The sequence below is a fragment of the Atheta coriaria genome, unplaced genomic scaffold, assembly GCF_025399875.1.
Source record: "Atheta coriaria isolate IRGN ID8LTWV9N9 unplaced genomic scaffold, Caltech_Dcor_3.1 hic_scaffold_4_pilon, whole genome shotgun sequence".
NCBI lineage: Eukaryota > Metazoa > Arthropoda > Insecta > Coleoptera > Staphylinidae > Dalotia > Dalotia coriaria.
The window spans coordinates 76,490-94,706 of NW_027045446.1; the positions used below are offsets into that span (position 1 = coordinate 76,490).

General features: G+C 36.4%; 4 protein-coding genes across 9 annotated transcripts; 3 read left to right on the top strand and 1 right to left on the bottom strand.

Moving 5' to 3' along the window:
* The first annotated feature begins 2,836 nt into the window (after window positions 1-2,836).
* On the top strand, window positions 2,837-6,709 carry LOC135791164 (uncharacterized). Its single transcript, XM_065301473.1, has 6 exons — window positions 2,837-2,984; window positions 5,031-5,199; window positions 5,383-5,497; window positions 5,555-6,156; window positions 6,220-6,375; window positions 6,446-6,709. The coding sequence occupies exons 1-6, from the start codon at window positions 2,922-2,924 to the stop codon at window positions 6,652-6,654; spliced, it is 1,314 nt and encodes a 437-aa protein (XP_065157545.1). The 5' UTR covers window positions 2,837-2,921; the 3' UTR covers window positions 6,655-6,709.
* A 703-nt stretch (window positions 6,710-7,412) lies between these two features.
* Window positions 7,413-10,621, top strand: LOC135790701 (fibrillin-1-like). The gene is made up of 3 exons (XM_065300973.1): window positions 7,413-7,513; window positions 7,569-9,550; window positions 9,654-10,621. Exons 1-3 carry the CDS (start codon window positions 7,413-7,415, stop codon window positions 10,619-10,621), a joined length of 3,051 nt encoding a protein of 1,016 aa, XP_065157045.1.
* A 51-nt stretch (window positions 10,622-10,672) lies between these two features.
* LOC135790703 (uncharacterized) lies at window positions 10,673-11,702 on the bottom strand. The gene is made up of 2 exons (XM_065300975.1): window positions 11,688-11,702; window positions 10,673-11,632 (listed from the first exon to the last, which is right to left on the bottom strand). Exons 1-2 carry the CDS (start codon window positions 11,700-11,702, stop codon window positions 10,673-10,675), a joined length of 975 nt encoding a protein of 324 aa, XP_065157047.1.
* A 690-nt stretch (window positions 11,703-12,392) lies between these two features.
* Window positions 12,393-17,881, top strand: LOC135790353 (uncharacterized). 6 transcript variants are annotated; one of them, XM_065300553.1, is made up of 8 exons: window positions 12,393-12,576; window positions 12,716-12,971; window positions 14,633-14,773; window positions 15,010-15,171; window positions 15,229-15,405; window positions 15,769-16,023; window positions 16,633-16,892; window positions 16,950-17,881. In XM_065300553.1, the coding sequence occupies exons 2-8, from the start codon at window positions 12,794-12,796 to the stop codon at window positions 17,031-17,033; spliced, it is 1,257 nt and encodes a 418-aa protein (XP_065156625.1). In that variant the 5' UTR covers window positions 12,393-12,576; window positions 12,716-12,793; the 3' UTR covers window positions 17,034-17,881. The 6 variants fall into 6 exon arrangements, with proteins under 6 accessions (XP_065156625.1, XP_065156627.1, XP_065156626.1 ...); XM_065300555.1 differs by having other exon boundaries at window positions 15,769-15,951; XM_065300554.1 differs by having other exon boundaries at window positions 15,826-16,023.
* The last annotated feature ends 336 nt before the right edge of the window (window positions 17,882-18,217 follow it).

Genomic DNA, 18,217 nt, shown 5'->3' on the forward strand with positions numbered 1-18,217 from the left:
CGTTATAAATATAACTTTTAAATTGTTTATTGGCAAATGATCTGGTATGCGCTGTTAAACATCACACATTAATAAAGTTGGTTTATTGGTTCGTTAAACGTGATTTACACACCCAATCTCAGTTGACTAATCTTTCCGGTGACAATTTTTATGGTTTTGTTTAAATTGCGCAGAAATTAGTAGATTATGAAAGTTTTTTAAGTGGTAATATCATAAACAATATTAATATCGATAATTTAAGACAAGAACCAGTTTGATATCACTATTTAAAACAAAGTTATCATAGATTTTGTTAGAAAAAATAATTATTTAAGTTTTTGTTGAATAACAATTAAATATTAACATTTTTAAATCTGTAAAATGTTAATTTTATAGTTTTATAACATTATCTACACATTGAAGCTAAAATAATTAATTTATCTTTATTAGTTTCGTAGTTATTGCGTAGTTAAGACGCAAAAACAATAAACGCGTAATATTAATTCAGTTTTTGTTGAATAACAACAAAATATTAATATTTTTTTAAACTTTAAAAACTCAATTTCATAGATTTTTAAATTATCTACGTACGGAAATAAAATCAATTATTTATCTTTATTACTTTCGTAGTTATTGCAAATTTAAGACAAAAAAATAAAAACGCATAATATAAATTCAGTTTTTGTTGAATAACAACAAAATATTAATATTTTTAAACTTTAAAAACTCAATTTTATATTTTTAAAACTATCTATACATTGATACAAAAATCTTATTTATCTTATCTTTATTAGTTTTATAGTTATAGCAAATTTAAGACGCAAAAACCAATAAACGCGTAATATTAAATCAATATTAAATCTAAAAATAACAACTAAATATTAATATTTTTTTAAACTTTAGAAACTCAATTTCATAGATTTTAAAATTATCTACACATAGAAACAAAAATAAATTAATTATCTTTATTACTTTCGTAGTTATTGCAAATTAAACACGCAAAACAAAAAAAAAACGCATAATATTAATTCAGTTTTTGTTGAATAACAACTAAATATTAATATTTTTTAAACTTTAAAACTCAATTTATAGTTTTTAAGATTATCTACATATAGGAATAAAAATAATTAAATTATCTTTATTAGTTATTTAGTTATTGCAAATTAAACACGCAAAACAAAAAAAACGCATAATATTAATTCAGTTTTGTTGAATAACAACTAAATATTAATATTTTTAAACTTTAAATACGCAATTTCATAGATTTTAAAATTATCTACACATAGAAACAAAAATAAATTAATTATCTTTATTACTTTCGTAGTTATTGCAAATTAAACACGCAAAACAAAAAAAAAACGCATAATATTAATTCAGTTTTTGTTGAATAACAACTAAATATTAATATTTTTTTAAACTTTAAAAACTCAATTTCATAGATTTTAAAATTATCTACACATAGAAACAAAAATCAATTATCTATCTTTATTACTTTCGTAGTTATTGCAAATTAAACACGCAAAACAAAAAAAAACGCATAATATTAATTCAGTTTTTGTTGAATAACAACTGAATATTAATATTTTTTTAAACTTTAAAAACTCAATTTTATAGATTTTTAAATTATCTACCCATAAGAGCAAAAATCAATTATCTATCTTTATTACTTTCGTAGTTATTGCAATTTAAAGACGCAAAAACAAACAAACGCATAATATGCATTCCATTAAACACACCACACGAATACATAAACTCGAAATTTATTAGCCATCAATGTACAAACCACATATTTATTAGCACAAAAAGCCAGTCGGTGAGGTAGTATCCGGAAGAAGCAACTGTCTCGCACACGGGAAAAGTAAAAGTGATCTGTGTGCGGAGCACGTCTCCGGCGTATCGGAATTACGCACTCAAAATAAACTACTCGTACAGGTGACCAGGTGGAGCTCTCTACTCGTGAAGTTTTTACGTTTTTACTCTTATTTTGTTTACATACCATCAAATAAAACCAACTACGGCATTATTTCCATCATAAACATATCATATCACCTTTTACTTCGTATTCTGTTACAAAATATCAAAATTTTCCGATTAAACGGCATTAAATTAACGAAAACGTAAATAAATATCTCAAATCCGATCGGAATGTGACTTTCCAATCAATTTTCACCTGCGTGCTCGATGAAGCAACGTGTTTATGACTAATTCCAACGCCGTTTTTGTCAAAAAAGGCAATCGCTCCGATTTTACGAGTTTGGTTAGGTTTTAACCTATAAAAATCATTAGAAACGCAAAAATAGAATAAAATTGTATTGTACGTATACGTATGCAACACACATTACGTAACAGCGTGCGCGACCCAATTTTTTCCCTCCGTTTAATTTCTTTTCAACGACGGCCTATTGAAACACAATAAATAACGGACACGACGCCATAAGTGCACACATTGGTAATGAGAATATAACACACACGGCAATTGCCAATAGAATTCACGCACACACGCGAATGCTTGGTTGCAAAAGGAAAGAAAACGTTTATTACTACAATTTTTTGTAAATTCAACGCTAATACCCAGACATTTATCATTGCGGATTGGGGGGACAATAATTTATCGTGGGTAGTTCAAGCACACATATACACTGACACGAGGAAGTCGCTGATATTAAAATGATGTCACTTTCTGTTACGCGAAGTGAAAAATTTACATTTTTTGCTTTTAATTTTCAAAATATTAAGATTTTTAAAAATTTTCAAAAACCAATAGATTCGTAATTAAATTCCTCATAATTACATATTTTTATAAATTTTGTGCGATTAATACTTTCGGAGATATTTCAAGTTTTGTAAAAAAAAAATAATTTTTTTAAATTTTTTGCAGATATACAGTTAATACAACCGAATATTTCCCTAAAAACATCACAATTCGTAGTTTTCAATGGTGTATGCAAGTTCCACCACGTTGTTCAACTTTTTCTTATCGTATTATCAACGAATCAAGGATAATTGTAAGTATTTACGAATAAAATCTAGTATTTTAGTAAAATAAACTAAAATAAGCATGTATAATGTCTTTATAAACATTCTACTTAAGTTAAGTCAGCTTAACTTAACTTGACTTAAGTTAAGTCGTTTTTCGTTTCGTGCGGTGAGTGGTATGCACACACGATTGGCTTTGGCAACCGCCATGCTGTTCCGCTCCAATTACAGTGATGCCATGCGAATAACACAGCGCTCATGACCAAAATAAAAAATAAAAACCACTCTTAAGTACTCGTACCCAACACACACTTAAATTCATGTGAAAACCTTATAACGAAACATTATAATTGCCCATAACTAATATTTAATCGCAATATTTACTATGATGTAATTTGTATATTTGGTTGCCTATATTAAAAAAAAGTTCATCATTTTCTAAAACAAAAATTAGCATTTACGACTGCGTTTAATTGAATACTCTGCTCGACACAAAGGGAAAGGAGCGCACAGAGTGAAGAAAACACGGAAAACCAGCAAGTAGATTACTTTACGGCTACCTGCGACCTGATGTGTAACACGAGGAAGTCGTTGATGCCGCGCATTCGGCAGTCTGCGCCGAAATTACGCGTCATTTCCTATTCCGTATTGACGTTTCTTTGCCGCGTTTTATTACCACGTGCGCGCTACTCACGCGCCCAACCACGCAACACACCATACACAGCACGTGCATCATCAACACCGTTGTCGAGATTATTTTCGATCGAGAATCAATCAAGGAGCGACCAATGCGATTTTATAACAAAGAATGTTGTGAATATTGCGGAGACTCGCCGCGGTTGTGTAACACGCTTGTGTTTAATTGCGATATTGCATCCGGTTGGTATATATTAATGTGCGCTTGCAAGTAGGCGACAACAATGCGGCTTGGGGTACGCCTTTTTGCATTCGCAAATGGAATTTCATAGTTTATTTCATAATTGTATTGATTTATTCTTGGTATTAATGGAAATATAGGAGAATTATCAAGATTGATCATAATTGCATGTTTATGAGATTATTATTAGTTAAACAAACAAGAAAATTAGTTTTTTGCAAAAAATATTAATAATTATTAACTAGCAAATTTAGCAAGTTAGCAAATTTCATGTTTTATGACGATTTTTGCTTATTTCTGCAATTTTCGCAAAAAAAATTTAAAAAAAAATCATAAAACTTTATTTTTGCAAAACTATTATTATTTACAAATTAATAATAATAATAGTTCTTTGTATTTCTTTTGATACATATTTTTACTATTTACCAGGAAATTTAATGATTTTTGGCAATTTTTCCTAATTTTTTGCTAAAAAACGTGAAAAAGTCCATAAAACTCATTTTTATGCAAAAATAATTATAATTTATAAAGTAACAATAATAATCATGGTATATTTTATTACTTATTAGAAAATTTCATGGTTTTTGACGATTGTCGCTAATTTTTTTACAAATTTTGCTAAAAATGTGAAACAAAATTCGCAATATTTATTTTTGCAAAAAAACATTATTATTTATGAACTAATAATAATACTAAAAATATTTTTTTATATTTAATGATAAATCTATTTGCTGTTTAAGAGAATATTTCATGTTTTTGACAGTTTTTGCTAATTTTTGTAAAAAACGTAAAAAAGTCCATAAAACTCATTTATTTGCAAAAGTAATTATAATTTATAAACTAACCATAATAATAAATATATTTTCAGTTCTAAATATAGATATTCTCATTAACTAAAAGATAATTCCATGTTTTTGACAATTTTTGTTCATTTTTTCTAAAAATATGAAAAAGGTCAGAAAAAATATTTTTTTTACAAAAATCATCATAACTCATAAATTAATAATAAAAATAATATTAATTTTAATACTAAAGACAGATATTTTACTATCTATAATAACTTCACGTTTTTTGTAATTTTTAATAATTTCATCAAAAATCGAAAAAAATTCAAAAGTTGCAAAACATATTCAGGTTAATTGAATAGCTCTAGATATTTTATTTACACTTGTGAAATAGTTAGTTAACATTTTTTTAGGAAGAAGAACGAATCCGCCAGGTGAGCGTCTGCTGCGACGGCTATGAACCAGATATTGAAGGCGAAAAGTGCGCGCCGTCGTGCAAATTGCGATGCGCGAACGGCAAATGCAACGAAGAGAACAAGTGTTATTGCGAGCCCGGCTACAGAGGCGACTATTGCGAGACAGGTACAGAGTACAAGCACTAAATATTTATTTCAAATTTCACTCCCATTCCAACTCCGACTTCATTAATTTTAATTTCTATTCAATTCCAAACTCACAACTCAAAAGAAAAAAAAAACGAATTAAAATTTCGTAATTAACTTTTTACATTTTGCGATCCTAATTCTAAATTTATGTTAATTACAGCTTGTGATTCAAACCGCTGGGGACGTTATTGTCGTTATCATTGCGAATGTCAACAAGGAGTATGCGATTCAAACACGGGTAGATGTCGCTGTCCTCCAGGCTGGACTGGATTAAGGTTAAAATTCATGTTTTAACGAATTTTTTAAGAATCAAGGTGATAATTTCTGTTTAGATGTGAGAAACCATGCCAACCGGGTTTGTACGGTGCGAATTGTGAGAGTATCTGTGAATGCAACACTGATCAAATTTGTGACTCACAAGATGGCCGCTGCACGAATAAAGTTAAGGTGGCGGTGCTTAAGAAGTACCACACTTTCGACACGAATACAACAACAAAGGCGCACGGTGCCAAAAAGATTGATATGTATCTCTTAACAACGCCAAACTCATTATCTCCTGCTGGCATTGCGCTAATTACAACCACAATTAAAACCACTACAGCCGGTGGTAAATTAAATGTTGTAAATTACACTGATAACGTATCAACGGCGCAGATCGCCGCCGAAGTCAAAATCAAGAGTATGGATCGGACAGTGATGAAATCCGATGAGGAGATTTCGCCGAAAGAAGCGAAAGCACACGCCGAGGTCATCGCCAGCGCGGAGGACAATCACCAAGTGTACAATTTTGCTGCGATCAGTTTTCTGGCCATCGTTGCACTAGCAGCGTCCGGTTTCCTCATCGCCGTGCGATTATTAAAGCAAAAAGGCGGCGAAATCAACAAATCACCGCAAGAAACGCAAACAAAAAGTATTTTTCATACGCCATTACCTGGTAACCTATGCAACCATACATACACGCAGCACAAGTAGTATAACTTAACCGAATTGGTTTCAGAACCGCCACAAAGTCCTTTCTTTGATTCTGCGCCTTGTGCGCTGTATCATCAACGTATTGGTGATAATAACGTTGTTATCAATACAAGATTATCATTTTCTTCGGTACAAACCACGCCAACCTTGGCTTATATTGACGAATCAAACGAATCCGAAGGTATAATGATAAATTGGAAAATATACATTACATCGTTATAAGTTTTAATTGCAAATTGCAATAATTACAGTTTTGGATGCGTGCTATGATCAGTTACCGTCGACGCGCGGTACTTACAAGGCCACAACCGCCCCCGAACCACCCCCAGCGCCTGTAATCACCAATAATCCACCGGAAAATGATGAGAATTTATATGATGAGATCCCATGCTGGACCAGATCGACTGATAACAATGCACTGTATATTAATACACGCATCGAGAACAAAACTCAATTTTAATCATTCATTTGTAGCCGATATTTGTTGATAAATTAATAAATAATTGTGACCTGAATTTATTTTATATCTCTTTGAATATTCATCACACTTGCACGAATAGTGTCGGAATATTAAGTGGCGTTGGATTAACTAGCACCCGCAAAGTGTGATAAAAACAAATTATTACTGAGTAGTGAGTACACTTTACACCTACGTGGAAAACGAAGCTACCAGAATGAGGTGGGATGATTGTAACAAGAAAATTTATGAATGTTTCATGCGTGTTCATGACCTGTGTACTAAATTTCCAGTTAACATATTTTCGGAGGATGAATAATGAAAGATTACGTATTTGGGAGCCATTTTGTGACATGTGTAATTTAAGGTTATGATTATACTCCTTATGAAGTTCTACTTGTTGGATAATTATTGGTTGTGATGATAATTAAATGTTTTTGCAAATGATGCAAATTTTTCTTTTTTCGTTGTAGTTGATTGGAAGTGGCACGTTGTGACGATAAGGAGTGCATTATTAAACGTTTGTCGATAAAGCCGCGGCACTTGCTAATATAATAATCACGTTTGAACATCGTGAACATCAATATTTGAATGGATTCCATCTAGCCAATGAAAAGTTTACCGGCATCATGTATCATGAGCAATGGATGAACACCCCGGTGAAAAATTAATCACATCATGGCGGTTGCCCGCCTATTTAAGCTCTGGTCCCCGTGAATACCATCGTAGTTTGTGGCAACGTGTGGTGTGGTGCGGTAAAAATGAATTACCGAATTAATTTCTTGATTATCATCGCGAATTATGTCGTGGGTACCTCCGGGTTGTTCTTTAGTGGTGTTGGAGTCTGCACTAAACAACAAGAGTAAGTCATAACCTCAAAATATTTCATTTTTTGATATTATTGTGTAAATATATAGGGTTACCATTAATGGTACCACATCAGTACGTACCTTGAATGTTTGCTGTAAGGGATACAAACCAGATGGCACTAGAAACATCTGTACCCCTGTTTGTACCAGAATGTGTATACAGGGTACCTGCACAGCTCCGGATACTTGTACCTGCAAACCTGGGTACTCGCAGGATTCACGAAATAAATACATGTGTAACGCGGTGTGCTCCCAAGGTTGCTCCAATGGGTTCTGTGTCTCCCCGGAAGTCTGCCGTTGTAATAATGGTTTCTCCCCGAACCCTAATAATGAGAATAAGTGTACCAAGATGTGTACCACTAAAAGAGGAGATAAATCCGGAGCATGTACCTGTGATAGAGGTTATAATCCTGTGGAGGATAGTAACTTCTGCGCGGCCATTTGTAGTAAACCTTGTGTCAACGCGGATTGCTCCCTACCTGAAACCTGCTCCTGTTGGAAAGGGTTTACCAGGGATTCTAGGAATAGGAACCAATGTAATCCGATGTGTAAAGATGTTGATTGTACGAATGCAGTGTGCACTGGGTTGAATGAATGTACCTGTAATGTGGGTTTCATCAAAGGGGATAATAATACCTGTGTTGAGGAAGTGGTCAAATGTGACCCTGATTGTATTAATGGAGAATGTATTGAGGGGAAGTGTGTTTGCAACAAAGGGTATGCTTCCAATGAAGGTGAGAGTCATAACTGTCAAGCTGTTTGCACCAAGGAGTGTGTGAATGGGAAATGTACCAATGTTGATGAATGTACCTGCAATGATGGATTTACCAAGGATCAAAGTGATCCATTCCTGTGTGTCCCAATGGCAAGTTGTTCTAAACCATGTGTGAATGGGGAATGCTCCGGGGTAGAAACCTGTACCTGTAAGGAGGGATACCAGGTTGATCCATCTGATGATTTCAATTGTCTACCTATTTGCCTGACCACGTGCCAAAATGGACTCTGTACGGGACCTAATGAATGCACTTGTAATGAAGGTTTTGAACAAGATGAAGATAACCTATTTCTGTGCATAAGAAAATGTGAGAAAGGTTATGTTCTCCAAGATGATAAAATTACTTGTTCCCCTGTATGTGCCAACTGTCAAAATGGTCTCTGCACAGCTCCTGAAGTATGTACCTGTAATGAAGGTTATATTTCTGATGATTTGGGATCATGTAAACCCTTTTGCAAAGAAGATTGTGTTAATGGTGAGTGTACAGGTCCCAACAAATGTTCCTGTTCTCCAGGGTACTCCACAAACCCTAACAACCCTAATGAATGCCATGCCAAATGCTCCAAGACTTGTATCAATGGACAATGCTCAGCCCCGGATACCTGCACTTGTAATAAAGGTTATATCTTGGACGAGGATAACAAATATGTCTGTATCCCTACCTGTTCGAAACCCTGTGTGAATGGGGGTTGCTCCAAGTTGGATACCTGCAATTGCTTCAAAGGATACACCCTTAACCCAAAGAATAAGTTCCAATGTGATGCTGTTTGCTCCAAAGAATGTATTAATGGTCATTGCTCAGAACCTGAGACCTGCACATGCAACAAAGGTTATGAACTTGATCCTAACAACCCTTATTTATGCAACGCTACTTGTCTACAACCCTGTATCAATGGGGATTGTACCAAAGTTGATGTATGTACCTGTCATAATGGTTACGAATTGAATTCTGAAGATAAATTTCAATGTGACCCTGTTTGTGGGGAGGAATGTATCGATGGACAATGCACAGGTCCGGATACATGTACCTGCAACATAGGGTTTGAGTTGGAAGCAGGTAGTAAGAGTAAATGTGTACGTATAGAAAAATGTACCCAGGAATGCATAAATGGGATCTGCAATGGTATAGATATCTGTCAATGTAATGAAGGTTATGTTCTTTCTAAGAAGGATAAATTTACCTGTGTCCCTGTTTGCACCTCACCTTGTATTAATGGTGAGTGTGTGGCTCCGGATACCTGTAAATGTAATGATGGTTTAGTGATGGACCCAAGTGATAAGTACACCTGTGGACAGAAATGTTCCAAACCCTGTATTAATGGGAATGTATTGATGGTGATCTGTGCAAATGCAAAGAGGGTTACACCATGACCTGGAAGATAAATATTTATGCTCAGCAGTTTGTAGTGAACCATGTATGCATGGGAACTGCACAGCCCCGGAAACCTGTACCTGTCATAAAGGGTACTTCCAATCTGCAGTTAGTAAATACCAATGTGATCCCATCTGTACTAAACCCTGTATTAATTCAAAATGTACAGCCCCGGATACCTGCTCTTGTAATTCCGGGCTGGATCCTGACCCAGTTGATAAATTTGCTTGCATTGTCAGCTGTTCCAAACCCTGTATAAATGGGGTTTGCTCTGCGAAGGATACCTGCACTTGCAATTCAGGATATACCAAGGACCTATTCAATAAGATGAAGTGTAACGCCATCTGTTCAAGTCTTTGTATTAATGGTCAATGCACCGCACCGGAAACTTGTACCTGTCGTGCTGGTTACGCCCTTGATGACACCAACAAATACCTCTGTAAACCAGTTTGTTCAGAACCTTGCATTAACGGTAATTGCATTGGTCCCAACATCTGCGGATGTTCCCCAGGGTTCAAGAAGACCAGTAAGAATATGTGTACCGCCAGTTGTTCGAAACCCTGTATAAATGGGAAGTGCACAGGGCCTAATATGTGTACCTGTGATCCGGGATTCAAACCTGATGCTGGTGATCCTAATAAATGCAATGATTGTGATGGTAAACCATGTGCAGATGCTCCAGTACCGATTCTTCCAAGTAAAGCCGCATGTGAAGCTTCCTGTAAAACCGGAAGTATCTGTAAAACTGATCCTGTCACCAAAGGTTTCTTCTGTGAACCTCAGTGTCCAAATGGTATGGTCTTTAATGAAGAAACCAATAAGTGTATGGCTGCTAAACCATGCCCACAGGGTTGTGGGAATGGGGAATGTCAGGATGGGGAATGTATCTGTAATGTGGGATTCATGGGTGAGACCTGTGAGAATGAAACCAGCGAAATTGCTGCTGCAATGTAAGTACTCGTAAAACAATCAACAATATTTATTTAATAATAATAATAACAATCACTATGACTTCCAATCATCACCACCATGTAGGTTGTATTCCTGCACTTCCTGTTGTTGGACCTCTATAGCAGTATCATGATATTCATCTCCATGGTCTTCATTTTCATTGTGATGATCCTCCACTGGATAAGGGACGTGTTTCTCCACCTCCACAGGGACATGTTTGACCACTTCATAGGGCACAGGTCGTTCCACAGGTACCTTCACTGGATAGTGCACCTCTTTCTCTACAGGTACATGTACCTCTTTATATACCGGATATGGTTTAGGTACAGGGATTTTTACAGGATAAGGAACAGGTTTCTCTACTTTAACAGGGACAGGTCGTGGGACGGCTACCTTCACAGGATACGGTATATATTTATCATAGGGTACAGCCACATTTTTGACCACTTTCACAGGAATAGGTTTATCTACAAATTTGGGGACGGGTTTATCAACGTAGACATTCACAGGAACAGGGACGTGTTTAACCACAGGATAGGGTTTAGGTACCTTTACAGGGACCTTAACAGGGACATGTACATGTTTAACAACAGGGAATGGAGCGGGGACTTTTACAGGGACAGGGACAGGGACCTTTTTTTCTATTCTGATAGGTTTTTTTACGAGCACCTTAACAGGGATAGGTTTATCAACAAAGACTTTCACAGGGACATGGACATTTCTTACTTTGGGAATGGGTAAAGGGACGGGTACCTTCACTTTGACAGGGACCCGGATCGGAACAGGGACATTTTTTACAACTGGATAGGGTTTAGGTACAGGGACCTTAACAGGGACACCAATATTTTTGAAAACAGGCACGGGGACATTTTTAATGACCGGAACCGGGTGTGGTACACCTTTAACAATGGTAACTGTCTTTTCCACGTCTACATGATGCCCCAAATCGATTGATTCATGATGTTGATGATGATGATTACCAGAAAATACCGTAGGGATAAAAAACGCTAGAATCTTTGAGGTTATGTGATTAATTTTAATAAATTTTTAGGTTTTTTATTCTACTCACAAGTATAAAATGCATTGCAAGTTGATTTCGAAACTAAACGCGCCATGCATTATTGCCGCAATATATACGCATTCTACTTCCACAACTTTCCACTTTTCCGCATACTCATCCGCATTTCCTGCGCGCGCAAAAACAGCAAAAACGACAATTGCGCAACGCAATCTCTAATTGTCATCGCATGCGACTAATTGCGCTCGTTCCTTCCGCAGGAGTTCCATGTGGATGACCGTCGGAATCGTCGCAGGCGTCATCTCCATCGCCGGTATTACCGGTTATGTCGGCTACACGCTGCGGAAGAACTGGGCGAATCCACACACAGCGCCAGATGTTGAGAAAAGTGAGTTTACTCAACAACTTCAACTCAAATCATTAAAATTTCAATGTTTAGACGCAGCTGGAATTCCGGTCGTCTCGCACATCAAGGAAGACGGTCAACGTCACATCCCAGTCTGGGGAGGTGGAGAAGTAGTTGTCTCACGAAGTTAATCACCATATTAAATTAATTATTTGTTAAATTTATTAAAACCTAACCTCTAAATCTTAGATAATTTGATATGAATATAAATATAGCATTGAAGGATACAATTGCGTGGTGTGTTTTCTTCCTGTCTCCCTACTCTCCCCCACGTTTATTCTGGAATGTCTGTATTGCGCATGCGCCATGACCGCCGCGCCGCGGTTAATGTTCATACGATGCCAGACGTCCCGACGCTGCCGGCGACGGTGGTGCACGCCCGCAACTCGCTGAAAACCACGCGACAAAACAAAACCTTTCCGGTTTTCCGGTTTTCCGGTTTGCATTATACCCGTGTGTGTGTTTATCTATGAAAGTGTGTGCGAAGATGCCATCACTGGATTAATCCACATCTGTCACAAGAAGTGTATGCAGGTAAACATCAAGTTTTGGTTGTGAAATTCGCAATATCGATCCGGGACCGCGGTGTGAAATACGAAACCTGGTGCTGAAGCGCTCGATAACACTCGAGATTCCAAACCGGAAAACAATGTAGTTGTGTGGTTTCTTTCAGGATTGATTTAAGTTAGGATAAAATGCAAGTTACTGATGACGGACCGCATTTTGATTGCTTCGGCTCGCGCACGAGGAGATGAGGTCCTTCGCGTTGCTCCTGCTCGCCATTGTCTACGCCAATCTTTCGACGCTGATCGCACAGAGACTCGTCCCACCGCGTCAGTATCACGCCAGTGATGATGATAAGGACCACGAGAATACACGCACACAGCCGCGGCCCCTCGACGACGATTACGAATCGGATAATTCCACCGGTAAGCTGAAATATTTATTTTGCCCACATCACTTTTGACACGTTTCCAAATGACCTACAAAGTCAAAGTTAAAGTTAGGAATATTATTAACATTTCACATTTCGCTTGTAATTTGTAAGGAAGTATTTTTGATGTGTTTGAAGTATCAGGTGACTTTGCGAAACACTTCCGGTTGCTTTCGCCAGCGTAAACGCGATAATAGGTTTCGTTTTCGTGTGTGCACACAATGCATTCACGTAGGTACTCGTAGCTATTGTATAAAAGCGTGTAAAGCCTCTAAAGCCTGTCATATTGATCGTGGGGCCGGTTGCAATTTACGCCGAACATGCATCTGAAATACGGTCACACGCTAAATTTTTGCGTTTGCTTGGTCAACTTTGTTTAATCAATGAGAGCGCTACTAATGTAGGCAACCAGTCGTACGTTCAGCTGGAATTAAATTACACGTTAAAAACGCGTAAAAGCAGCGTTTTACAGCTTAAAATAAAAATCACGTTGAATAAACTTTTATTTTCATGTTTTTGATGATTTATCAAATGAATATCAAATTAAAAAGATATCTATCAAAGTTTTCCATTTGAATTATCCAAGTGGGTATAATCGAATATTTCGAGGATAGTTTGTAAAGTTTGCAACAAAATTTGCTTGGTCAATTTTGTTTAATCAATGAGAGCGCTAATAATGTAGGCAACCAGTCGTGCGTGCAGCTGGTATTAAATTACGCAATTACACGTTAAAACGCGCAAAAACTCGAAAAACAGTTTAAAATAAAAATCACGTAGATTCAACTTTTATTTGGATGTTTTTGATGATTTATCAAATGGATATCAAATTAAAAGATATCTATCAAAGTTTTCCACTTGAATTATACAAAGTTGGTATTATTGGATATTTCGAGGATAGTTTGTAAAGTTTGCAACAAAATTTGCTTGGTCAATTTTGTTTAATCAATGAGAGCGCTAATAATGTAGGCAACCAGTCGTGCGTGCAGCTGGTATTAAATTACGCAATTACACGTTAAAACGCGTAAAAACTCGCCAAAAGCAGCTTAAAATAAAAATCACATAGATAAAACTTTTATTTTGATGATTTTTGATGATTTATCAAATGGATATCAAATTAAAAAGATATCTATCAAAGTTTTCCACTTGAATTATCCAAAGTGGGTATTATCGAATATTTCGAGGATAGTTGGTAAAGTTTGGAACAAACGCACATCGAAAACGTGTTTGATTGAAGAGACCTGATCGAAATGCATAAATTCTTAATAAACTTGACTAATTACACGAGGTAGGCAGCTTATATTGATTATGAGATAAGTTTCCCTTAACTATTCCTCGGGCGTTGTACGAAAAATCAAAAGACTATAGTCTTGCGTGTCGAAATATTCATAACTTTGAGTTATGTGTTGTAATTTGCTTCCAGCAGCGCACGGCTTTTACCCTGCAATATAATAAACGCATTGCTTTACTGGTGGCCTAATTAGAGCGCGCTCGTTCCACTTCCATATTACTTTCTGAGTTACTGTACACTGTACCCATATACAGGGGAAATAGAAAGCCAAAGTTAAATTTAGATTCACTAGTCACGCAACTCCACAGCATTTGAATGAATGAATGAATGAGAATTAATTTCTGTGTGTTTTTGGTTTCCTTTCACAGACGAACAGTATTTGGGAGACGCATGCGATAAAATCTGCAGCGCATTGCTGCAGAATGCCTTCTGCAATCCGGCGACCAAGACGTGCGAGTGTCAGAAAAAGTATCCAGTTAAGCTCACGGCCGCCACCGGCTGCACGAAGCGTAAGCACAACTAAAATCCTTTCTATTTCTTCATACATATTACATGTCTCCAGAAAAAAGAAAAAAAATTGAATTTTTTGCCAAAAAACATCATAAATCAAACAATTTTCTACGTCTCAGGAAAGTAGTTAACTTTTCCGGTGTTTCCTCACGTGCTTATTGTTTGATTGAATGTCGACAGCGTTCGTAATAAATCATTCGTTAAAAATTACTTTTTTTGTTTTGTTTTTTTGCAGCAAAACGTTTGGGTGAACAATGTTGGTACAAAGCAGCTTGCGAATACTACGACCCTCACGCATCATGCGTGCAGGTCCATCACAATGCAATCTGTGCTTGCAGTTCCGGTTACCATTCGGTGTCTGTCACAAAACCGTCGAAAAAAATGTTTTGTGCCGAAGGTAAAAAATTTGTAGGTTAAATTTAGAAATTCTAAGTCTGCTTTTTTATGGTTGTAGACTTGGTGGTCATGACAACGGACTTTTCGACACTAGCAGGCGTTGTTTCCGGTATAGCAGTATTATCAGGACTTATCTGTTTCGTGTTAAAGTTGTTTAATCAGAATTTGTACGCTGGAAGACATCGATATGGCAACGCCGCATTGGCACCGCCGATTTTATTCAACAGTGACGGAGGTAAAATATCTTTAAAAGTAATTTTGAGCTACATTATGTTTTGCATAACTTAATAACCTAACTTTTTGTTCATTTCAACCCCTTAAATTCTACAACTCCTCAGAATAAATTCTGCATCTAAATGTTTTGCTTTCTGAATGCGTTAGTTGTGCTTAAAGCTTCTTGTCACGCAATAAAACACGCCCGGGTACAATTGATATATACTCTCCACCACAGCGCACCCTTAAATGTTTCTAAATAACGTAATAAAATTCACCCCTTAATCACGTACGTACCGATTGTGACACATTCGCCTTCGCACGCCCTCTGGATGATGGACATGATGGATAAACTTGTAATGCCGTTTGATGACCTTAATTTTAGACACAACCTCGTCCCAACCAATATATGGAAGTTTTTTACCGGTGAGGGATGTTGCAGGATCTGTGCCTATCATCGACCGCCGGCTGGTGTCGCGGGCGTCCAGCCAGCGGACACTGGCGTCTTCGCGGCGGCCGAGCAGCGCGCCGGGATGTCGCGGCGTTGCCGTTTCGGCGTCACGGGCAGGTGCGGCACGTGCCGCCGCCATCTTGCTACTCTCTTGCCATGAGATCACCGCCATCCCGGAGGTACCCCTAGGTTCGGGCCACGCTAACCGACTGTGTGTGCTAGCTGTCAACTTTGTCAAACAACACACCTACATCTCTTTTTCTCCCTTTTTTCTCTCTACAAACACTTTGATGTCGTGTGTTTGCTTTGTATTGTGTATTGTTGGTTGTCTAAGTCTAAACATTCGAGATACTTGAAAAACACATTACCCAATTGGCAAGGGCGCAAGATGGCTGCGGTTTGTTTCATTTATTTACTTATTACGTACTAATTAACCATGTAAATATATATTGAACCCTTTTTAGAGTATTTTTACATTGCTGCACTCGTAAATCATTAAATTAGCAGTATTTAATTGAAAATTAATTAAATAATCGAATTAAAAACATCACTCTACTGATTAAAACAAGTAAACCTCTTGGTATGTAGGTAAATGTTTGTTGTTGCATGGAATAACACATAAAACACAAACCGGAAACGACAAAATGAGCATGTGAATCAAAATTAACAAACATTTTCTCAAAATAACCAACTTTGGATGTTTCGATGTTGTACCAATGTATCCGTGTAGATTTTGAGGTTATTTTTGTTGATATTAATGGTACTATGTGGGTGATTATGTTTTTTGTTCCTGGTTAGGTTCACGCCGTCCGAGCATTGCTTCCGTGCACAGCAGCAACTCAATACGTAGCTATAGCATGCGTCGATACGAAAAGGAACGTGAGCAGAAAGAAGAACGTGAAATGCAGCGCCGGTTGGCGAAATTGACGGCGGGGACGAACAACAATGGCGGCACACGCGTACCACCCACGCCTAGTCCGCATTACACCGATGATTTACTTCCGACTCTACAGGAGGATGAACAAAGAGTTGTCGGTGTTACTCAAATACAGAATCAGGTATTATTTATTATTAATTAATAAAAAATTTGTAAAAATGAATTTTTGACGTTTTAGGTGCCATTAGCTTTATCCGAGGAAAGTGCTTCGAATAACGGTTTCAAAGAGGAGATCCCCTCGACGTCGAAACAGTTTCCATAACAAATTTATATTAAGTTTGCGCGCATTTCCACGAATCCCGAACAAGAATAATATCGAACACCACACATTCCGAAATAGAACGCTTTTTTATTCTCGTAATGAAACCCCAAAATTCTTCTCTCTAATTCATAGACATTAACTATAATAGCTGATGCGTAACTTGTAAGTAAAATGAAACAATTTATGAAGAAGAAAATACTACTAATATATGAATTGACCTATACACATTTATAGGTTATACATTATTGATAATAAAATTATGAGACAGATATCATAATAGACTGACACAAAATGTAAGTAAACTTAACTTATGAGCCTAGCGTTGTTTATTCATACATATTGTATTGTTATACAGCGTGTAACGTATGCAACCCAACATGCTGGTTGTGGTTTTTAGTTGTGATGTCACTGTAGGCAACCGTATATGCAATATTTTTGTATTGTTGATTGCCTATAGTAGATGTTGTGACTAAACAGGTATAAATACACGCTGTATATGCAATTTTGGTACGATTTTCTTCTTTTGCACAAATGGCGGTGTGTGATATAAACGAATGTATTGGGAATTCAGTTTCTAGATCGTAGCTTGAAGCTAAATCATTCGTGCACTCCGTTGGATAACTAGTTTTTGTTATTATGAGGTAAATTCAGAGACAAGTCAGCAGCTCTTTAATTTATAACGTTGAACACTTGGAGGATTAGCATAATCGTGTTGAGTACCATGTGTCCATGGCACTTGTGGCATTGACAAACGCGTAACATTTTTATGACAATGATGTTGTTGATGAAATTGATATAAAAGTATTATAAAAGTTTAGATTAAATATACATGTTTTAAGAATAAATAATTGGATTTATTATTTCAGGTAAGAAATCTTGATTTATTTTTTTTTTGTACATAGTACATAAAACACGGGTGTATCTTAGTGTCTTTTTGTTGTTTAAAAAATTAATTTTTATTTCAACAGAACCGCCATGTTAGAGTTCGTGAGTCTCTTTACACGATGCAGACTTTTCCAACGTTCTAAGCCTTTCGCAAATGCCCTAAAACTCCCTTTAAAATTTGGCATTTTTTTAAAACAATTGAAAAGATGGTATGAAAAACACCCTGTATCTCGTGAATTAATTGCATTTTTGGGTTTTCTTATTGCCATATGGCAATAAAATAAGATAAAGTCCATGTA